This window comes from Garra rufa, chromosome 5 (genome assembly GCF_049309525.1).
Source record: "Garra rufa chromosome 5, GarRuf1.0, whole genome shotgun sequence".
Taxonomy (NCBI): Eukaryota; Metazoa; Chordata; class Actinopteri; order Cypriniformes; family Cyprinidae; genus Garra; species Garra rufa.
The window spans coordinates 47,824,767-47,846,537 of record NC_133365.1 but is presented as its reverse complement, the minus strand read 5'-3'; the positions used below and the strand labels follow the sequence as shown (position 1 = coordinate 47,846,537).

Genomic DNA, 21,771 nt, shown 5'->3' with positions numbered 1-21,771 from the left:
ATTACAGGATTTTTTTTCCATACTGTGGATCCCAATGTGAGTGAACAGGTCCAAATTGGAGTTTTAATGCAGCTTCAAATGCTTCAAACCTTAATTTCTTTTCGACTGAGGAAAGAAAGACATGAACATCTTGGACGACATGGGGATGAGTGAAGTATCTGGAAATGTTTATTCTGGAAGTGAACTAATCCTTGAAATTTGAGTGAAAAAGTATTATTTACTTTGAAACATTTTAAACTCAGAAAGTGCTAGTAAATTTGATAAATAAGTACAATAACTGCAAGAAACTTTGAAGTAAATGTGAAATTTTGAAGTAGAAAGACTAAAAAATACTTTCTCCACAAAATGTCAATATTAACTTTAAAAAAAGCTAGAAATATTATGTTTTATTGGTCTTTTATAATAGTTTCCCAGGCTGCATTTGAAGGGTAGTTTGGTTATTGACACGGATGAAAAAGCTATTGTGTACATTTACTTAAAAGATTCATATATGGTTACACTTATAAAAAGACACAGAAGTGTCACTGAATCTATGCCTGAATATTTCATACAGGCAAACTAGATGTATTCAGACACCTTCAACATTTCTCACATTATCAGTTTATTCACTATAGTTTAGAAAATTGTAATGAAATATGATAAGAACTCAGAGGTAAACTGTGTCAGAAAAAATCCAGCTTGATAATGTCAATTAACTTTGATAGAGAGGTATGTAATGGATTACAATCAACCAATAATTCAGACAACTGTTAGTATGACAATATTTACACAACCAATTACCAAGCAATGCTTAAATTTGTTCAGTCTGTGATGTAAAAAGTTCACATTAGAAATGAAAGAAAAAACACTTAAGCAAAACATGGTCAGGTCAAAGTGTCTGAATAATTTTTGGTCCCAAATTTTTGTCAGTTTTACTGGTAGTCCACTGTATGAAGAAGTTTCGGCTATAATATGTCACAGTTTACTTTATTTTCCTATCCTCACTTAAATAAATGAACTATAGCATCCTGCACCCACCCCAAAAATATCAAAAATGGTATCTGTTGTCTAAATAATTTTTGGTTTGACTGTAGGTCTTGTGTTCACAATCTATAGAAACTGGTCATTATAAGCAAATATATTTGGATATTATTTGCATGTGTTAGTTCAGTTTTGATCTGCAGCCACTTTGTTGTATACAGTACAATCATACGTGTACAAATTTTTACTTTTTTCAGCATATGTGGTTCACACGACAGGAGGATAGTGTATATGCTTGTGAAATATGACTATAGTAAACTAAAGTGCACACAGTTGTGTGGTTCACCACACTAGAGACAGCTAAACTAACACTATGAGCTGTGCTGTAACTAGTGCAGTAACAAATCCAGACACTAAACTGATGTGAAAAGTACTTTATTCACATTATATCAGATTAAAGCCCAATGCTTGTGTCCAATGTGTCACTGGTTTTAAATCCACAAGAAGTTGCATAAAAAATGCTTTACAAAATACCACAGGACAGCACTCACATTTAACATTTATGTTTATCAGATGCTGACATAAACAACATGCGAGAACATTTAGGTACAATTTTCACTGTAGTACTGTACACTCAGTGTGGAATTTGTATTTGATCCAGTATAAAACATTAGTTGCACACAACATCAGCAGTAGAGGTAAATGATATGCAAAATTAGGTCTGAAAAGAGTCAGCTCAGGTTTATCAGTTAAGTTGCCTGTACAAAGATGATTCTGAAAAGTACATAAAGATAAGGCACTTTATCTTTTACTGGTGAGAGCTGTTACACCCATGCGTTCCCATGATTTATGTTCACTTTTTTAGTACAAACAGGAACAATTACAAAACGTCCTGTGAAAAACGGCAGACGAGAAGTGTATACAAATGCACACCAGTATAAAATCTACTGATGCGTATGTTCATGATCTCTCCTTTCTATTGGACAAGTTGAGGTCAAAAGTTTACATAAACCTTGCAGAATCTGCAAAATGTTAATAAGTTTGCAAAAATAAGAGGGATTATAGAAAATGCATGTTATTTTTTATTTAGTACTGACCTGAGTAAGATATTTTACATAAAAGATGTTTACATATAGTCCACAAAAGAAAATAATAGTTTATTCATTTGTAAAAATGACCCCGTTTAAACATTTTTTTTTTTAAGTTTAGATATAGTTCATGAATTCCTTGTTTGTCCCGAACAGTTCAACTGCCTGCTGTTCTTCAGAAAAATCTTTCTGGTCCCGTAAATTCTTTGTTTTTTCAGCATTTTTGTGTATTTGAACTCTTTTTGACAATGACTGTATAATTTTAAGATACGTCTTTTCACACTGAGGACAACTGAGGGACTCATATGCAACTATTACAGAAAGTTCAAACGCTCACTGATGCTTCAGAAGGAAACACAATGCATTAAGAGCCGAGGGGTGAAAACTTTTTGAATTTGAAGATCAGGGTAAATTTCATTTATTTTGTCTTTTGGGAAACATGTATCTTCTGTAGCTTCTGAAGGGAAGTACTAAATGAAAAAAAAAAAAAGATATTTAGGCAAAATAAGAAAAATGTACAAATCTACAGTCTGTTCAAAAGTTTTTACCCCCGGCTCTTAATGCATTGTTATCTTCTGGAGCATCAGTGAGTGTTTGAACCTTCTGTAATAGTTGCATACGAGTCCCTCAGTTGTCCTCAGTGTGAAAAGATGGATCTCAAAATCATACAGTCATTCTTGGAAAGGGTTTAAATACATAAAAATACTAAAAAAAAAAATCAAAGAATTTGTGGGACCTGAATGATTTTTCTGAAAAACAGCAGGCAGTTTAACTGTTCAGGACAAACAAGGGACTCATGAACAACTATCACTAAACAAAAAAATAAATAAAACAGCTGTGGATCATTCAGGTAACAACACTTTTGAATTATTTTCTCTTGTGGACTATATGTAAATGTTTTTATGTGAAATATCTTATTCAGGTCAGTATAAATTAAGAAAATAACAAGCATTTTGTATGATCCCTCTTATTTTGGTAAAATAATTAACATTTTGCAGATTCTGCATGGTGTATGTAAACTTTTCACCTCAACTCTAGTTCAGTGTCTGAACCCTTTAAAAATCCAACGTTTAATACTTAGTAATAATTAGTACAATAAATGCATTAGAAGACACAATCAAGAGCAAAACACGTTTAACATTAACAATGTCATTTGGCACTAGTGTGAACGTAAAGGAATAGTTCAATATTTCTGTTTTTCTGAAAAACTGTTTTTGTCCATAAAAAAGTCAAAGTCAGTGGGGTCCAAAAAACACTTATATGAGGATGAGGGTGAGTAAATGACAACAGCATTTGCATTATGAGCAAAAATAAGGCATTGCGCATTTTAAATGGAGAAAAACTATAATTGTCACAAAATTCCCATCATTGGCACATTCCATTTCCTAATGAATTATATGAGATCATCGCCGATGATGTGCATAGATTTTTGGCTTTTACAGTCACTGGTAATTACTAAACAGATGGAAAGATGGAAAGCAAAACAATTACGTAATGCAGAATTACCATCCTATATCTAAAATGGATGAGCAATCCCTATGTTTGTTTATCTAGAGGAAATAACGTCATATTTACAATATACAGTGGGATCCAAAAGTCTGAGACCAATAGTTTTATATTGTTTTACATGCATAAATAAAATATTATTTGTATTCAGCAATGATGGATTAGATCAAAAGTAGCATTTCTTTACAAGACTTTTACCAAAATTCTAACAAATGCTGTTCATTAGAAAATCACGGTTTTCACAAAAACATTAAGCAGCACATGTGTTTCAATGTCTTTCTTAAGCAACAAATCAGAATATTAGAATGATTTCTGAAGGATCATGTGACACTGTAGACTGGAGTAATGATGCTAAAAAATAATTTGCATCACAGGGATAAATTACATTTTAAAATACATTAAAATTGAAGACAATTATATAAATTATTTAAAATTTTCCTACCCCAAATAATAATACTGTATATATTTTGAATCCCAGATGTTCAAATGTGACCTCAGACTTTAAAATTCCACTGTATATTGCGTTAAACAATAAATAATACTTATAATAATATTACATACATTATAAGACTCTTTTATTCGAATACAGAATGCATTGGACTAAACCAAACAAGACGTTTTCCCCACACAAACACCAAATCAACATCTCATCGCTCTGTCTTCACCTTCCTCATTCGGTATCCATTAGGTTAGCGATATTCTTGGCCTTATCACATTATAGTGACTGTGCTACTATATCAGCTACCCGTCACGAGGCTTTCAAAATACTGAGCGGCCGTAACACGAGACGACTTGTAGCATGCAAGACGTGCGGTTTGCAAAGTCTGGCTATGATAATATAAAACCAACACGTCGCACACGCCAGTATTAACACTGATATCTGGAGGGGAAGGCACTGTAACAAAACGACTAAGAAAGGTTATGCATAAATAAAGGTCTACTGTACATTTTCAAAAAACTGCTTTGTGAGAAGCTGCAGCAACAGAGAAACGATCTTGGCAAAGTCAGACTCGTAAATACAGTTTTGGCACATGAAAGAGTGTGTTTACAAAGTACAGTACAGCCATAAATACTTTTTTTTGTCAAATAAATAACAGTCGTAAAAATACTAACCACCTACAACACTGGATTAGTACATCTGCTGACAGAGCTGAAGGCCTTACGGTCAGTTTTTTCATTATTGAAGCCGGCGTGGTCCGAAATGCAATGCAATACTGTATTTGTTAAGACTATTCACGTCGGTTTTCTCTCCCTTGTAACAGTAACCAACAAAGTACGGTCAGAAAAATCATTGCATTTTGTTTTAAGCATGTCTCTAAGATATTACATGTTTTATGAGATATTAAAGAGATAGTCCATGCAAAAAGTAAAACTCTGTCATGAATTACTGACCCTCATGTCATTCCAAATCTGTATGACTTTCTTTCTGTAGTACCAGTAGACCAGTTTTGTTTCCTATTGACTTCCATTGTATTATTGGACGTCAATGGGAAACCACAACTGTTTAGTTACCAACATTCTTCTACCAACAAAAAATCTTATTTTAAGTTCCACAGAAGGAAAAAAAGTAATACTGGTTTGGAATGACATAATGGTGAGTAATTCTATAATTTTATTTTTAGGTGAACTATCCCTTTAAGCACCAGTAAATGTTAATATAAGCTGGTAAAAACAAGGCAAATAGTTAAAAGATGGAAAAATGTTGTTTAAAAACAAAGGCAAGTTCAAACGTAGCAACAAAGAGAGTTAATAAATGACCCGGGATCAGACATTCTTGGAAAAAAAAAAAAACAAGGAAACGCCTTTCACTGGCGTTCAATGCTTTCTTCAGAATGCATGACTGGACTAGTTTGGGATGACCTCAACAATCACGTATTTTTCTCAAATTTAACAACTTTTTAAAAAGCATTCCTAGATGGTGAAAAGACATTCTTTTCTGATTCTTCAGATCAGATACTTTTGGTCCTCTGACGTGGACAATTTCCTTCTATTAACCTTTTTTCAGATCCCTGTAGCTGCAGCTGTAGCTCCTTCTGGCTCTGGTCTGGAACTCATCTCGCAGGACAAAAGTCGCTGTGGATCCTTGAGGAACACCAGAAGAACTGTGATGTTATCACTGGATCCGGCAGCTTTAGCATGGGCCACCAGAGACTGGGCCACTTCGTCCCCCGAGCCTCCGGTCTCCCTAAGGGCCTCCAGGACCAGCCCCGGGACGTCCCCAGGCCGAACCACGTCAAAGAAGCCATCGCAAGCAAGCAGAACGTAATCTTCATGTCCATCCAGCTGGATTGAGGAGCAGTCAGCTTTGTTAGAGACGTACGGCTTCTGGTCAAAATCACCTATTGAGGGTTAGAGAAAAAAAAAAAGATGTAAAACTTATTTGACTAACTTGCACTTCAAAACAAAAAAATACAAATTTAGCTGGGTAGAGCTGGGTATATGCGACCCTTGACTAGTCTTGAATAGCACAGGTATATTTGTAGCAATAGCTACATTGTATTGGTCAAAATTTTGATTAGTACTATGCATTGCTAATAACTTCATTTGGACAACTTTAAAGGCGATTTTTTGAATATTTAGTTTTTTTTGCACCCTTAGATTCCAGGTTTTCAAATAGTTGTATCTCAGCAAAATATTAGCATATCCTAACAAACCATACATCAATGGAAAGCTTATTTATAAATCCCGTGACATACGTCCATAAGAGTTTTTTCTTTTAACTTAGCATTTTTATCAGAGTCCTATGAATGTAACATTGGTCATTTTTGAATTTTTGAAAATAAGGCATTCAATAAGTGAAATTACTAAACATACACATTCCAAACCTTTAAGACCTTCGTTCCTCTTCACAACACAAATTACGATATTTTTGATGAAATCCGAGAGCTTTCTGACTCTGCATAGACAGCAATGCAACTGACATGTTCAAGGCCTAGAAAGCTAATAAAGACATTTATAAAATAGTCCATGTGACATAATTAGTTCAACCATAATAATACGAAGCTACGAGAATTCGTTTTGTGCGCAAAGAAAAGAAAAGAAAAAAAAAACTTTATTCAATGATTACTACCTTTCTGGGCCTTGAACATGTCAGTTGCATTGCTGTCTATGCAGAATCAGAAAGCTCTCGGATTTCATCAAAAATATCTTAACTTGTGTTCTAAAGATGAACGAAGGTCTTACAGTTTTGGAACGACATGAGAGTGAGTAATTAATGACAGAATTTATTTTTTGGGTGAACTATCCCTTTAAGATTGCAAGACATTCTCACCTATTGCTCTGGAAACGGCGTAGGTACCATTTACCCGCCAGCAACCCATGAAAGCGATGCATCCTCCCAGATCCTCAATTCTTTTCTTTTCATCCTGCATATAAACACAAGCACAAACACTCGAGATACAGTCTGGAGCTTTCACAACAGCAAATCCCTATACTGAGCTACATTCAGAGAATAATACATTTGTTTAGCCTCTCCAGACGTTCAGACTGTTTGCATGCATTGCATCATTATTACTCTATGACTTAAGTATTTATTTTGCAAATGATGAGCAGAAATGCTGGTCTTAAATGAGTCAGCACCTCTCTAAGGACCGTTCTGATGCTTTTGGCATTCGGTGGCTGTAGTAAGTATGCAGCATACACTGCTAATATTGATTCAGCTTGTGGTCAGCAGTCGGTTCCTCTGTCTCACATTTCAGCTGCTCACAGAGAACAGACGAGCATCTGATACGCTCTTGTGGTTCTGTCTCTATTGGTCAGCAGTGTCTTGTAGTGTGTCATACCTCTCTCTCAGGTTTGTGTGGGTCCATTAGGGTCACTGGTTCTCCTTGTCGAACCAGCATAGCTTGAGAGTCGCCCAGCCAGGAGACGGTCAGGCGATCAGAGGTCAGTAAGACCGCCACACCAGTGCTGCCGCTGCGCAGACGCTAAAGAAGACGAAGACAAAAGGAGAATGTTTAGTTTGCCATCCTGTGGTCACTATGAGTGTGCCACTTCATTTTTTAAAAATAATTATGATTCTCATTTCTGCAATACAGTAATTGTTATATTATTTTACATGAAAATAGTACTATGATAAAGTTTAAATCAGCATAAATCTTTTAGCATAAGCTAAAGTCAGTGGAAGCAAATACTACCACCATTTACATTTACAATCTGTCAAATAATTCAGCAAATAAATCACAAATATTTATTGTGCTATTATGTTCAAAACTAACTACACTGAATTAAATGAACTTTTTTATATTTTATAAAATATTAATTTTCAAAATAATATAAAAACAATAAATTCACATTCTAATAATATAAATCTTATTGGTTCAAAAAAATGTTTTACCCATTTATATATTGTTTTAACAGCTTTTCGTTGTTCAAAATGAATTGTACTAAATAAATCAAATATCTAATTTCCATTAAAAATTAAAAACTAAAACTAATTTTCATCAAATATTACTGTCAAATAATTTACTACATAAGTCACTTTTTTAAATGGTGCTAAGTAAAATGATACATGTAATTAGATGTAACAGAATTTAATAAAATAATTTTCACATAATCTTATTTTTTATATTACAAAATAGCATAATAAAATAAATTAAAGCTGCGAGCAGCGATGAACGGGCCCTCGCACCCGGGCTCACCGCATATCGGTGGCTTCAGGAAATCAGCAAACGGTGGGCAGTATGCATTTAATACAGTAAATATAGAAAAAATCTGTCATAAGTCATTTAAATGTGCCAAACTTGCCGCTGAAAGATGGTGGCGCTATGCCTGTAACTAATTATTGGCATGTAGATGTGTTCAGGCCATCACTATTATCAAACATATGAAGTTTGGTGCAGATTGACCTTGGTATGTTTGAGTTAGTGAAAGATATGATATATCCTGCTGCCAACAAGTGGCGCTATGATAATATCTGAATATTGGTCTTTAGGTGTCTTCAGGCCAGGACTCTTACCAAACCTGTGAATTTTGTGGCAGATCAGACATTTTATGGCTGAGTTATTACACCTATGTCCATGGCAAAACATCAAACTTTGTCAGGCCGCCACGGACACGCCCTTTACTGAAACTCAAGATCTTCACAATTTAACATCTCTAAGGCCTCTAGATCAGACTGACCAAATATAATGTTGATTTCATTAAATGTCTAGGAGGAGTTTGCTATAAACCTAATCCCCTGCAAGGACTTCAGATAATGCCAACTGTGAACCAAATGTGAACATTTTCCCTATATTCTGATGATGATGGTAAGAACATGATTCATGATGATAACAAAATGTTATTATTGCTTGCATTACATTCACCACTTCTGCTTAAATCGTTACCTATCTGTACAATTTGTATGTGGATATTGCTTTGCTGGTGACTCCTGTTATAAGACATCACTCTTAAGCGCTACATAACTAAGAATCAATAAGGAAAACGGTGCACAGTTGGCAAATGCATTCACAGTAACCCTCTGCTAGTTTGGATTTTAAGTTTACTGAATTGAAAGGGTTACACTTTAAAATCAACACAGAGACACATACACACAATATATAAAATGTTGCCATCCAGTTTCATTTGTTAACATTAACTATATTAGTTAACATGAACAATAATTAAATAGCATTTATTAATGTTAATTAATATTAAGCTAAAAAAAGTATTCATATATTGTTTAAAGGTAAATTAGTTTATGTACTGTGAATTAACATGAACATGAACACAGTTCATGTGGGTGTACAGCAATACACAAAGTGCTCTATAAACGCTTAATTCTTTCAAAATATCTTTAAAAATCAAGTTGAGTGTTTTAATGGGGCGATATATATATAACTGATCTTAAAATGATGGTTTTCAGATGTTTTGAACAGATAACAGCAAAGTTTGTTTTGTTGTCAAAGTTTGTCTTGAAATTTTTAATTATTATAATTTTATATTCAATAAATAACACTATGAAAATATTGTCTACAATGAAGATTATTCACTCATGCTTAAAAGTTGTATTTTTCTTAATCTTTTGCTATGTGACTGAATAGGACAAGTTCATGGTACAGTTCAGTAAAAATAAATAAAAAACAACAACTGCAAAATACAAACAATGAAAGATTCAATGACCCTTTATATTTTCTCAAAATATCAGACATATTTATGTCGATTACGCTACAGCAATGTGCATCTTCCTCAAAGATGGTCTTAAGCAAAACAGCATGTTCCACTGGTCTCTCTCCCTTACACCCCTCCCCCCTTCAGTCACTCTTCAGTGACTCAATGGTGACTGAACACAGACAGGCACAGGCAGAGTGACAGCAGGTTTCTAATTTCTTTTTTTAATTTTCTTTAATTCATAGAAGCTTGTATAAAATTGATATTTACACCACTTGCTCAGAATGATAAGATCTCTGTGTGAAAAAAGTTGTAAAGAGTTTGGATGCTGCACTTTAAAGATATAAAAAAATTACGGTTATGTTTTTTACTACATCTTTAAAAAATCACCACGTCAACACCGTTCAAGATATCCCAAATTAGCTCGCAATTTAACATCTTCAGAATCTTCTCTTCATGTTAAAAAAGTTTGGTGTGAATACCTTATTTTTCTTAGAAGGAGTGTGAATTTGTTTACAGCCTGATTTTTCCAAAAATCCACATTCAAATCAAAATAGCCGGCTTCCTGTTGGTCTTAGCTAATGAGTTTGATTTAGAAAGTTGTCCAGATTGATGAGAACAATATATGTACAGAGTTTGGTGACTGTAGGAAAAACTAACCCCCCAACTTTTGTCAAAAGATGGCGCTATAGAGTGCCTGCTCCACGCCCATTTATGACCTTTTGCCAGTGTCTAACTATCATTAATATTGACGTGTGTGTTGAGTTTCATGAAATTCTAAGCATGTTATCTGCCTCGAAAAGACAGGAATCAAATTTTAAAGTTTGACACGTTGCCATGGCAACAGCATTTGATTTATCATCGACCCCTTTACATATTCTCATCGGCCGTGTTTTGACATTATTTTGATGAAGTTTGAAGAAAATCAAGTAAAATTAAGAGGCTGATTTCAAAGGATTTTGAAAATGACACGCTTCCTGCTGCCAGTTGGTGGCGCTATAACTTTGACTCATAATAGTCACATTTATGGAATCGGCATCATACAACGAACAAACTGGTGAAGTTTCATAAGAATCAAGCAATGTGTGCAACAGTAATTAGACACTTCCTGTTTCTCATTTCTCGCCATAACTTTGTCGCCTTGCCACGGCCAAACCGTTCGAGATATCAAAAATCCCCTCGCAATTTAGCGTCCCCAATGTCTTGAGATCATGCTGACCGAGTTTGGTGACAATCCTATGGAAACCCTGGGAGGAGTACGTTAAATTCCAGAGCATGCGCTTTTTAAACAGCCCTAAATATCTCACTTCCTGTTGCGTTCAGCCCATGACATAGAGTACAAAAGTTGTTTGGCTCAGTGAGATCTATATGTGTACCGAGTTTCATATCAATACGTGCAAGTATGTGTGCGCAGTACATCAAGTTTTCAAACTGTGTTCCAGGGGGCGCTGTAGAGGCCCTGAACCACGCCCGGGTCCCAGCCTCTGTGGCGTCCTGATGGCCGCAGATTCCGACGTGTGTGCAAATTTTCAAGAGTTTTTGAGTATGTTAAGGCCCCCAAAAGTGCCCGGAAGGTTGAAAAAAATAAAAAAAAAAAAAAAAATAAGAACCCTTAGAAGAACAATAGGGCCTTCGCCCTTTTGGGCTCGGGCCCTAATAATTTACATTTTAACAAATAAATAATTAATAACTTTAACAAAATGACAAGGAGGTTTTTTTTTCTATTCTCAAAGTTGGATTGGGAGCTGGGTCTATTCTACGCAAACTATGATGTCTTTTACGGTGACGCATTGCTGCCACACACTTATTTTTTTTCCCACTCAGCTATGTCGTTATAACGAGATCTTTTCTCGTAAAAACGACATCTTTTCTCGTTAAAACGACATCTTTTCTCGTAAAAACGACATAATTTTCTCGTTAAAACGACATCTTTTCTCGTAATAACGAGATCTTTTCTCGTTAAAACGACATAATTTTCTCGTTAAAACGACATCTTTTCTCGTAATAACGAGATCTTTTCTCGTTAAAACGACATAATTTTCTCGTTAAAACGACATCTTTTTCTCGTAATAACGACATAATATGTCATACGATCTGACGTTCCTGTTATAGATGATATGATTATGTTATTGTGTATTATGCAAAGCTTTGTCCACGCTGCCTTTTCCACAGTCCTGACATAAAGGAGGATGCACGCTGCTGGAGTTAGAATACACTAGCTATATATAGAAATAAACTGTTTTAATAATTTTAATGTATTGGTTTCAATTGTAGCTGCATGTTTATTAGGATTAATCTCCAATCTGCCCTCAGACCCAGAGGATTTAAGATGATCAGATCAAAACTGTTATTTCTGAATAATCGACTCTGAGCTTGGAATATTATTTGGATGAAAGTTTGATTTTACAGAAAATTGAAATACGATCATAAAGAAATAAAATAGAAATGACAAACGGTTTGGCTGCATTATGATAATAATAATTTCGTTCCTTTTCAAAAATGGACAAAATCAATGAAAAAAAAAATCAGTTTAGTATTTTTGTCTGTGGGTAAAAAGAGAGCTTATGCTTTAATAATTATATGTGGGCGGCAATGAAAAGTCACTTTTTTAACTCAACCTGTCTTCATGTCTATCGCATCATGCAGAATAAATACAAATACAAAAATACAAACAAATCTAGCTTAATTTCGTTTTTCTGTTTCTCAAACAAAACGAAATAATAATAATAATAATAATAATAATAAGTTATTATTATTATTATTATTATTATTATTATTATTATTATTAGGCCTATTATTATATTTTCCTTATTATGAATTCTATTTATTTATTTCTGCTCATATTTCGATTTGCTGTTAAATCAATCAAAAAGATTTTTATAATAAAAATAATAATACGCCTAATAATAATAATAATCATAATAATAATAATGATATAATAATAATAATAATAATAATAATAATAATAATAATAATAGGCATAATAACAATTTGAGTAGCCTATTATTATTATTATTTCATTTTGTTTGAGAAACGGAAAAACGAAAAGCTTAATTCTTCATATTTTTGTTCGTGGGTAAAACACATGAGCTTATTGCTTGAATATTAATTTAACATGCCTGGGCGGCCTTGATACTTATGATTATATACAAATTATACATTATTTATTATATATTATTAAATTTTATTTTTAGCTGAATCAAGCCACGAATCCGGTTTTTCATCTGGATTATAGCCTACTAATATGCTGCGCTGTCTCTGTGTGTAAGCACAATGGTAGGTTACAGATAATTAACTCACACGGGAAAGACTGTACACTACCTCTTGTTGGATTTATACGAATTAAGTAAACACAATTTTGTTTTCGATTCTTTTATTGAAGTAGACCTTTCAAGCTGCATAGAGAGACATAAATTGCGAGAGCGCACCCTGTATTTTTACAAAGGCAATTTGTAACGTTTTGTTGTTATTGTGGAAGTACATAAAATAAAGCAGACATTTATATTTCATTTCCTGTAATCACAAAGTAAGGGATCGCGCTGGTACCGCCGACCCGAAAAGTGCAGTGAGCAGGCCCGGTTCCAGAACTTAATCACTGAGGGTGCTTCCTAAATTAATGAGGGTGCTCTAAACTTATACCCACAGGCGACATTAGGGGGTAGGAGGGGGGATGGCGCGATAAATACAAGACTCATTGTGTAGTTTAGAAAGCTTTATTGATTATTATAACGGAATTTTGTGAGATCTCTATAAATTCAATGCTTTTAGTGATGATGATAATAAAGGGACCGCGTATTGTAGCCTACACTTTCCAGACTACAGTCCATTCAGAATTTGTATGAAACTGTCTTTTTTCGGACACATACACGCTGCCATGTTTAGGGAATTACATCTGAATATTTATGCTGGATTCATTCTCGAAATAGCAGTGACTAACACAGTGATATCAAAGTAATGTACGGGGCAAAAATATAAATGTGAAAGCAGCCTCAGGGATTTAATTCTGGAGCCGGTCTACCACTGATGTCGCGCGTCCTGAGCCAGATTTTAAAATCAAAATACTTAAGTTTGGTATGTAATGGCAAATTGATTATAATTAGTTTCGTTTTATTTTTAATTAGGTTAATATAGAAAAAACATTGAGCATATTTGTTCGTAAATATAAGTTGTTTTTATTGTATTTTTATTATTTTTAACGAACAGCGCCCAGCGGTAGACTGTCTGTTTGATCAGTTTGCCTACTCAAATCATCATGATTTGCCTAAAATCTATAGATATAAAATAGTTTATAGTTTTATGGTTATAAAAGTATAAAACAATGTTAGTTTAAACGTTAAACCTATAAATGTGCGGTATTAGGCGCATATCCAATAGTTTATGCAGAGAGTGGAAGCTAAAGACGCAGGACATGGGCGCCAGTGCATTTTTTTCAGTGGAAGCAATTTAAAGTGATCTGTCATTTTTGTTCACAAAGGTAAGAGTAATACATCATTCGGTACTGTAAAGGGTGTAGCGTACTTTTATTTGTGTGCACTTAACAAAACGTATAAAATAGTTTTACATTATTACTTAACGAAATAAAACAAATAGAAAACAAAAACTCTCTCATTATGTAATCTGTAAAGATAAATTTCTCTCTAAAGGCGCATCCAAAAAGGATTTGTTACGCTGACTCAGAATACACTAGTTTATTAGGCTAATATATAATTTAAATAAGCTTTACTCTTTCCGGCCCGACACATTCAGTGTTATTTATTTATCTTTGTGGCAATTTTCAGCATATTGTGTGCTTGAGCGCGGATCTGTTCCAGCTGCGCTGCCATCCATAACGGTCTCCAAAGTGAAAGCAAAAGTGAAGTCTCCTGTTGTTTCCACCAGCGCGGCATTTTTTTCTTCGCCATAATTTATGGATGTCTAAAATATTAAAATAAGGAGAAACCAAAAACAGATAAACCGGTGCCCGCCCGCCTTTGAACTTTGACGTGAAAATTGGCCTTGAAGCCCAGCAACTAGAGGTGTAAAAAAGTCGGCCAGTCGGCCGGGGCTGAAATGCAACGCTCTAATTGACTGCTTTGATGCGTTACAATATGGTAGGGCATTGTTAATGCTTACAGCCGAAAAATAAATCGTTTTTTTTTAACGATTGTGCACTGGATTGTTATCTAAATCTGCAATAAAATAACATTATCACAGCTTTAAGCTATTGATTTCGTTTGAGGGTGCTTAGCACCCTCAAGCACCTCCGTAGAACCGGGCCTGGCAGTGAGCTTTATATGAGACTTGCAAAGAAACGTTATTGTGACTAATTTGCAGAGCGGTACATCAGACGAACATTTATTCTGCATGATGGGACAGACCGTAAAGACAAGCTGAGTCGAAAAGTGGCTTTTCCGGGCCGCTCACGCACAAATATTAAAGCATAAGCTCTCTTTTCATGAAAAAAAATCTGGCTTTATTTATTTTCATTTTTTAAACAGAACGAAATCATAATCATAACACGATCAAACCGTGTGTCATTTTTCTTTTATTTATTTCTGATACTATTTACATTTTCTGTAAAATCAAACTTTCATCCAAATAATATTCCAAGCTCAGAGTCAGAAATAACAGTTTTGATCTGATCATCTTAAATCCTCTGGGTCTGAGGGCAGATTAGTATGGAGATTAATCCTAATAAACATGCTGCTACAATTGAAACAATTACATTAAAATTATTAAAACAGTGTATTTCTATAGGCTATATAGCTAGTGTATTCTAACTCCAGCAGCGTGCATCCTCCTTTAGGTCAGGACTGTGGCGAAGGCAGCGCGGACAAACGTTTAGCTCCCTCACATAATGTCTATAACAGGAACATCAGATGACATGATATGTCGTTATAACGAGAAAAAGATGTCGTTTTAACGAGAAAATTATGTCGTTTTTACGAGAAAAGATCTCGTTATTACGAGAAAATATGTCGTTTTAACGAGATAATTATGTCGTTTTTACGAGAAAAGATGTCGTTTTAACGAGAAAAGATGTCGTTTTTACGAGAAAAGATGTCGTTTTAACGAGAAAAGATGTCGTTTTTACGAGAAAAGATGTCGTTTTTACGAGAAAAGATTTCGTTATAACGACATAGCTGAGTGGGAAAAAAATTAAATGTGCGGCAGCAATGCGTCACCGTAGTCTTTCACCTTGATATTTTAGCGCGGATGTACTGTATACCTAGCCGAATTGCACTGTAGGGGGCGAGAACGAGTCTTCAACCTGTGTGTATGCCTACTGTGAAATTACCACATCAAACGAGACGTGCTAACATGGATGCAGCTATGAAGCCGCCGGGTTTGCTTCAGGGCAGGGGCGTTGCTAGACCCTTTTAACTGGGGCACGTGCGTGAGTTATAATTTACTTTGATAATCCCGAAATAAAGACATTAAACTATATGCAACAACTGAATTGACGCTTCTAAAAGCAACGCAGTTTAACCGAAGACTATGCACGCAGATATCCATGCCCGTGCGCGTCTGTGTATTTAACTGCAACACTCACGTCGCGCAGCCTTTTACGCAGAAGTACATGCAGTGTAGGAATAGTTGGTTACACAAGTTTGTATAGTTAATTGTGTTGTAAATGCAATTGTCAAGCAGTTTGTGATGCATTTTGGAAACAGGAGATGAGCCCCTGGTCTAATGCGCCACCTGGCTTGAGAAACCCGTTCTCAAAGACTTACTTTTAACACATATTCTGAATGCCTTCGGCAGAATTCAAATTAGCCATTTTAATTAACTAGATTAATTCCAAGATTAGTGAGATTAATCTAGATTAAAAAAAATTATCTATGCCCACCACTAACATATACACACACACACACACACACACACACACACACACACACACACACACACACATATATACTTTTAATTTATTAATTAAGTAAAACTAATTTAATCAAATAATGCTGTCAAATACATCATGTCAAATAAATTAGTACATTTAATCAAAATTAAATAATTAAGCAGGATTTTATATTTTTAAATTACAAAATAGTAAAATAATAAATAATTTACATACATTAAATTTTGACAAGGAGGCTTTATTACCCATTAAATTAATACTTACAATTTATTAATTTAAGTAACAAATAATTAATAATAAACTTTTTAATAGTTTTATCCAACAACGAATTAAAATGATCAAAAGTGAGAATAAAGGTGTTTTAAAATGTCTTTAAAATACTGTTAAAAATTTTCTATTTCATATAAATATTTTATGGTTTGCACAAAAAAATAAGCAGCAGCAATGTTTTCAAGATTGATTATATATCAATGTTTTTCACTATATATCCTGATTTTTATGAATTTGCCCTGAATGACTTCAAACTTGTAAGAAATAGGTTCAAAATGTTACATATATATATGAAATTAAATAACTTAAATATCTCATTTACATATTAAATATCAATTTTAATCAAACAAATTTTATTAAATACTGTCAAATACATAATCTCAAATAATTTAGTACATAAATCACATTTTTTTTATTGTGCTTTTATGCTCAAAATTAATGGCACTAAGTAAAATGATTCATTTAATTACATATAATAGAATTTAATAAATTAATTTAGCAGAAATTTATACAAGAAGGCTTAACTGTTATGTCAATAATTTTGACAATGCAAAAAAAAAAAAACTAATTTACCCATCTATATTTAAAACTAAAATATTTTTTACCATTTAACACTACATTTGACTTATTTAATTCTGTATACTTTAAACATTTCCAAAAAGTTTATTTCTTTTAAGTCATTATTTGTTGTATTGAGTGGTATTAACTGCTCAGGTGCATGTCAATTATTGTCAGTAAAATGAATTCTTGTTTACGTGCACTGACCGTGCCAGTGAAACAGAAAGTGCTTACTCATATCCGTACCTGTGGAGGCAGACAGAGACGTGCAGCAAGCCTGCACCATTTCTTACCATGTATTAAACCACAGGGGGAACATTGACTATATTTATCTGTATTTATTACAGTGTAGGAACATTCAATACACATAACGGTTGCATCTCAAGAAGTGGGAGAGGTGTGAAAAGATTTCTTTCCATCGTGAATTTCCACAAAATGCACCGGCTTGACAAATAAGGGGAAAGATAACAGAACTGCTGAAAATGATTGTGCACGGGGTTTCAGAAGCAGATGCACTGATAAAAAAAAACCTGTTTAAAGGAAAACAAGTGTACACTTTGAAGAAAACCATCATAAACGTCCTCTTGCTGTATTTGATGTTTTTTTGATAGTGCATGTTTAAAGTGGTTTTGTTTGTGCTGCACTTAGAAGTCTGAGATCACACTGAAAATTTCTTTTACAAAAAATTAACAGGAGATATAGGATTAAAAAAAACAAATATTAAACATATGAAATATTATGATGTAAAATGAGAGGAAATATCTCAAATATTTTTAAGATATTTAAACTCAGGAGGCAAATCTGTGCTATTGAGCATTTTTAATTAATAATGTGCTCACCCCATTGTCATCCAAGATGTTCCTGTCTTTCTTTCTTTAGTCGTAAAGAAATTGTTTTTTGAGGAAAACATTTCAGGAATTTTCTCCATATAGTGGACTTCTATGGTGCCCCTGAGTTTGAACGTCCAAAATGGATGCAGCTATGAAGCCGCCGGGTTTGCTTCAGGGCAGGGGCTTTGCTAGACCATTTTTACTGGGGCACGTAGCCCAGTGAAAATCTCAAATTTGACTTATAATTTACTTTGAAGATCCCGAAATAAAGACATTAAACTAATATGCAACAGCTGAATTGACGCTTCTAAAAGCAACGCAGTTTAACCGAAGACTATGCATGCACGCAGTTATCCATGCCCGTGCGCGTCTGTGTATTTAACTGCAACGCGCACGTCGCGCAACCTTTTAGTTTATAGTTAATTGTGTTGTAAATGCAATTATCAAGCAGTTTGTGATGCATTTTGGAAACAGGAGATGAGCCCCTGGTCTAATGCGCCACCTGGCTTGAGAAACCCGTTCTCAAAGACTTACTTTTAGTCATTATTTGGGTAGCACACATATTCTGTATGCCTTCGGCACAATTCAAATTAGCCATTTTAATCTAGATTAATTCCAAGATTACAGTGAGATTTAATCTAGATTAAAAAAATTAATCTATGCCCACCACTAATATATATACTTTTTAACCTCAAACGCTCATCTCATCTATCTCTCCATCTCGTTTTCTCCTCGAACTTCAAAATCGTCCTACATCACTGTTTTACCTTTTTTTTTGTAAAGGGTGTTTGATCTTTTTTGCATGTTCACTTTGTAAACCTTGGTTTGGTACTTCTGCAGTGATGTAGGATGATTTTAATGTTGAATGTTGACATACCCAAACTGTATTGACCCGGATTACACAGAGTACACATGCACATTGCAAAGCTAGACAAGGCGAGCATTTGAGGTTAAAAAGTATGACTGATCGTTTGGCTAGATAAGACCCTTCTTCCTTAGCTGGGATTGTTTAGAGCTATACTACATTTTGGAGGGGGCACCATAGAAGTTCACTATTACTAAAATTCCTAAAATATTTTCCTAAATATATGTCTTGTATCTACCTCGAAAAGATTAGGTATTCATTAAGAGGATCGGAAAAACAGTTCTTTAAGGTGTGCGCCCTTTCTTTGATTATGTTGACACCTTTAAATAATGCCCTATCATTGATTTGAATGCATTTTCCTTTCTCTTTTCTGAATGTATGTATATTTGTTTTTTGTACCTGATTTTTGGCTGTTGTAAATGTGTATGTATGTGTCCTCTGTATTTTTTTTTCATTATTTTATTTTATTCATTTTTCAAAATAATTACTTTCTGAATTAATGGACAGTATGAACGCTATCCTAGGGATTTGTTGGTAAGGGTTGGGGGATTGTTAAATGTGATATACTTTGAAAAATCAATAAAAATATTAAAACCAAAAAACAGAACTTCTTTACGACTGAAGAAAGAGACATGAACCTCTTGGATGACAACGGGGTACATTATGTAATTTTTTGTTCTGAAAGTGAACTAATCCTTTAACCTCTTCTAAAAACTACATTCATTTTTAATAATAAAAAAGGTAGAAAAAAAATGCAAGCCTTTTTACAAGTGGTCTCAGACGACTGGTGGTTGTTCTTACCTCTCTCTTGGCTTTGATCTTGAACATGTCATCTGTTTGCAAAAAGGTGCTTTTGAAAGCTGTGGCAGGATCGCTTTTTAGCGCCTCCTGCTGGCTCAGAAAGATGTGCAGGTGAGAGGCAGCGTATGTGGCAGCGTCCACCCCTCCATGTCCATCAAACACAGCGTAATACTCTCGATCTACACCATCCTGTACAAAACAAACACAAATCAGATTTATTCCTCAGAGCCTATTATACTAAAAAGTCCATTGAATTCAACAAACAACATTTTGCATACTATATAATAGGGACATATGCATATTCATGAATGGGGTTGGTTAAATATCTATCCATGCATCTCTACAACAATGCAAGGCTTGAGGTCTCAAGGCTTGAGCCTCACCTGCAGTCCCAGTAGCTGGTTAAACTCTTTCAGGATTATGTGACGATCCTCCATCTTCCTGCGAGTGTTTCGAATGGCGTGAACGGAGCAGCTGTGTGTCCGTGATGAGGACGACCCGGGACTGGGCAGCTGTTTCTGCCAGGCCAAACACACCTCTCTCAATTTATTAATAAAGAGGCGCTGCAATGGCTCAGACTGCAACACTGCAGAGTCACACAGACACATACATTCATCTTAATGCTATATGTTTGAATAGAGGTTCACCAAATCCATACATTTAGACTGAAATAATGTTAAAGAAAATCAATAAAACAAGCATGAACTGCTACTTTTTTCCAGGAGAGATAAGTTGTCAAACATCATGTAAAATCTAAAGTACTACTTTTGTTTGAACACTAGAGGGCAGAAAAGCTGCTCAGAGCACTAAAGGATTAGTTCACTCCAGAATTAAAATTTCCTGATAATTTACTCACCCCTATGTCATCCAAGATGTCCATGTCTTTCTTTTTTCACTCGCAAAGAAATTAAGGTTTCTGAGGTAAACATTCCAGGATGGACTTCAATCGGAATCAGCGAGTTGAAAGTCCAAATTGCAGTTTAAATGCAGCTTCAAAGGGCTCTACACGATCCCAGCTGAGGAATAAGGATCTCATCTAGTGAAACTATATTTAAAATCAAGATGCTTTTTAACCACAAATGCTCATCTTGCACTAGCTTGACTTCACACATTACATATTCACGTTGGAAAGATCATGTGATGTAGTTGAAAGTACTGACCCAGTGTTTACAAAGTGAACGTGCAAACAAAGGCAAATGCCATTTACAAAAAAAAAAAAGTAAAATGACCATTTCAGATGATTGGAGGAGGAAATTAGATGGTGTTTTTGAACCAAAGTACACAGACGAAGAACTAACCACGCATGACCTTTCCAATGTGATTATGTAATGCGTGAAGTCGAGCTAGTGCAAGACGAGCATTTGTGGTTAAAAAGCATATACATTTGAATTTTTTTTTTAGAAAATGGCCAATCTTTCGCTAAAAAAGACCTGTATTACTTGGCTGGGGTCGTGTCGTTTGAAGCTCCACTGAAACTGCAATTTGGAACTTCAACTCATTGACTCCCACTGAAGTACACTACATAGAGAAAAATCCTGGAATGTTTTTGTCAAAAACCTTAATTTCTTTTCGACTGAAGAAAGAAAGGCATGCACATCTTGGATGACATAGGGGTGATACCTATTGTCAGCCTATAAGTCACATATTTAGATGTAGTAAAGCAAATTGGGGGGGATTACAAAAAATAATCAAGACAGAAAAATAATGCAAGGCCTCAGAATTTGCAGTTTAGTTTGGGGCCACCAGCATTATGGAAATTTTATGAGATGTGTGACCCTGGGGCACAAAGTAGCACGGTATATTTGTAGCAATAGCCAAAATTGCATTGTAAAATTATCCATTATTCTTTTATGCCTACCTAAAATTATAATATATATATATATATATATATATATATATATATATATATATATATATATATATATATATATATATATATATATATATATATATATATATATATAT

At 34.4% G+C, this 21,771-nt stretch overlaps 1 protein-coding gene across 1 annotated transcript; it reads right to left on the bottom strand.

The window, feature by feature from the left end:
* Nucleotides 1-1,379: 1,379 nt before the first annotated feature.
* On the bottom strand, nt 1,380-20,387 carry ppm1f (protein phosphatase, Mg2+/Mn2+ dependent, 1F). The gene is made up of 5 exons (XM_073840665.1): nt 20,190-20,387; nt 19,807-19,995; nt 7,337-7,480; nt 6,826-6,919; nt 1,380-5,893 (listed from the first exon to the last, which is right to left on the bottom strand). The coding sequence occupies exons 1-5, from the start codon at nt 20,241-20,243 to the stop codon at nt 5,556-5,558; spliced, it is 819 nt and encodes a 272-aa protein (XP_073696766.1). The 5' UTR covers nt 20,244-20,387; the 3' UTR covers nt 1,380-5,555.
* Between the last annotated feature and the right edge of the window lie 1,384 nt (nt 20,388-21,771).

Coding starts and splice junctions, on each gene's coding strand:
- ppm1f (XM_073840665.1), bottom strand. CDS start 20,243: ATGGAGGATCGTCACATAATCCTGAAAGAGTTTAACCAGCTACTGGGA. Junction 19,996..20,189: donor ACCAGCTACTGGGACTGCAG/GTGAGGCTCAAG, acceptor TGTTTTGTACAG/GATGGTGTAGATCGAGAGTA. Junction 6,920..7,336: donor CACACAAACCTGAGAGAGAG/GTATGACACACT, acceptor GTTTATATGCAG/GATGAAAAGAAAAGAATTGA.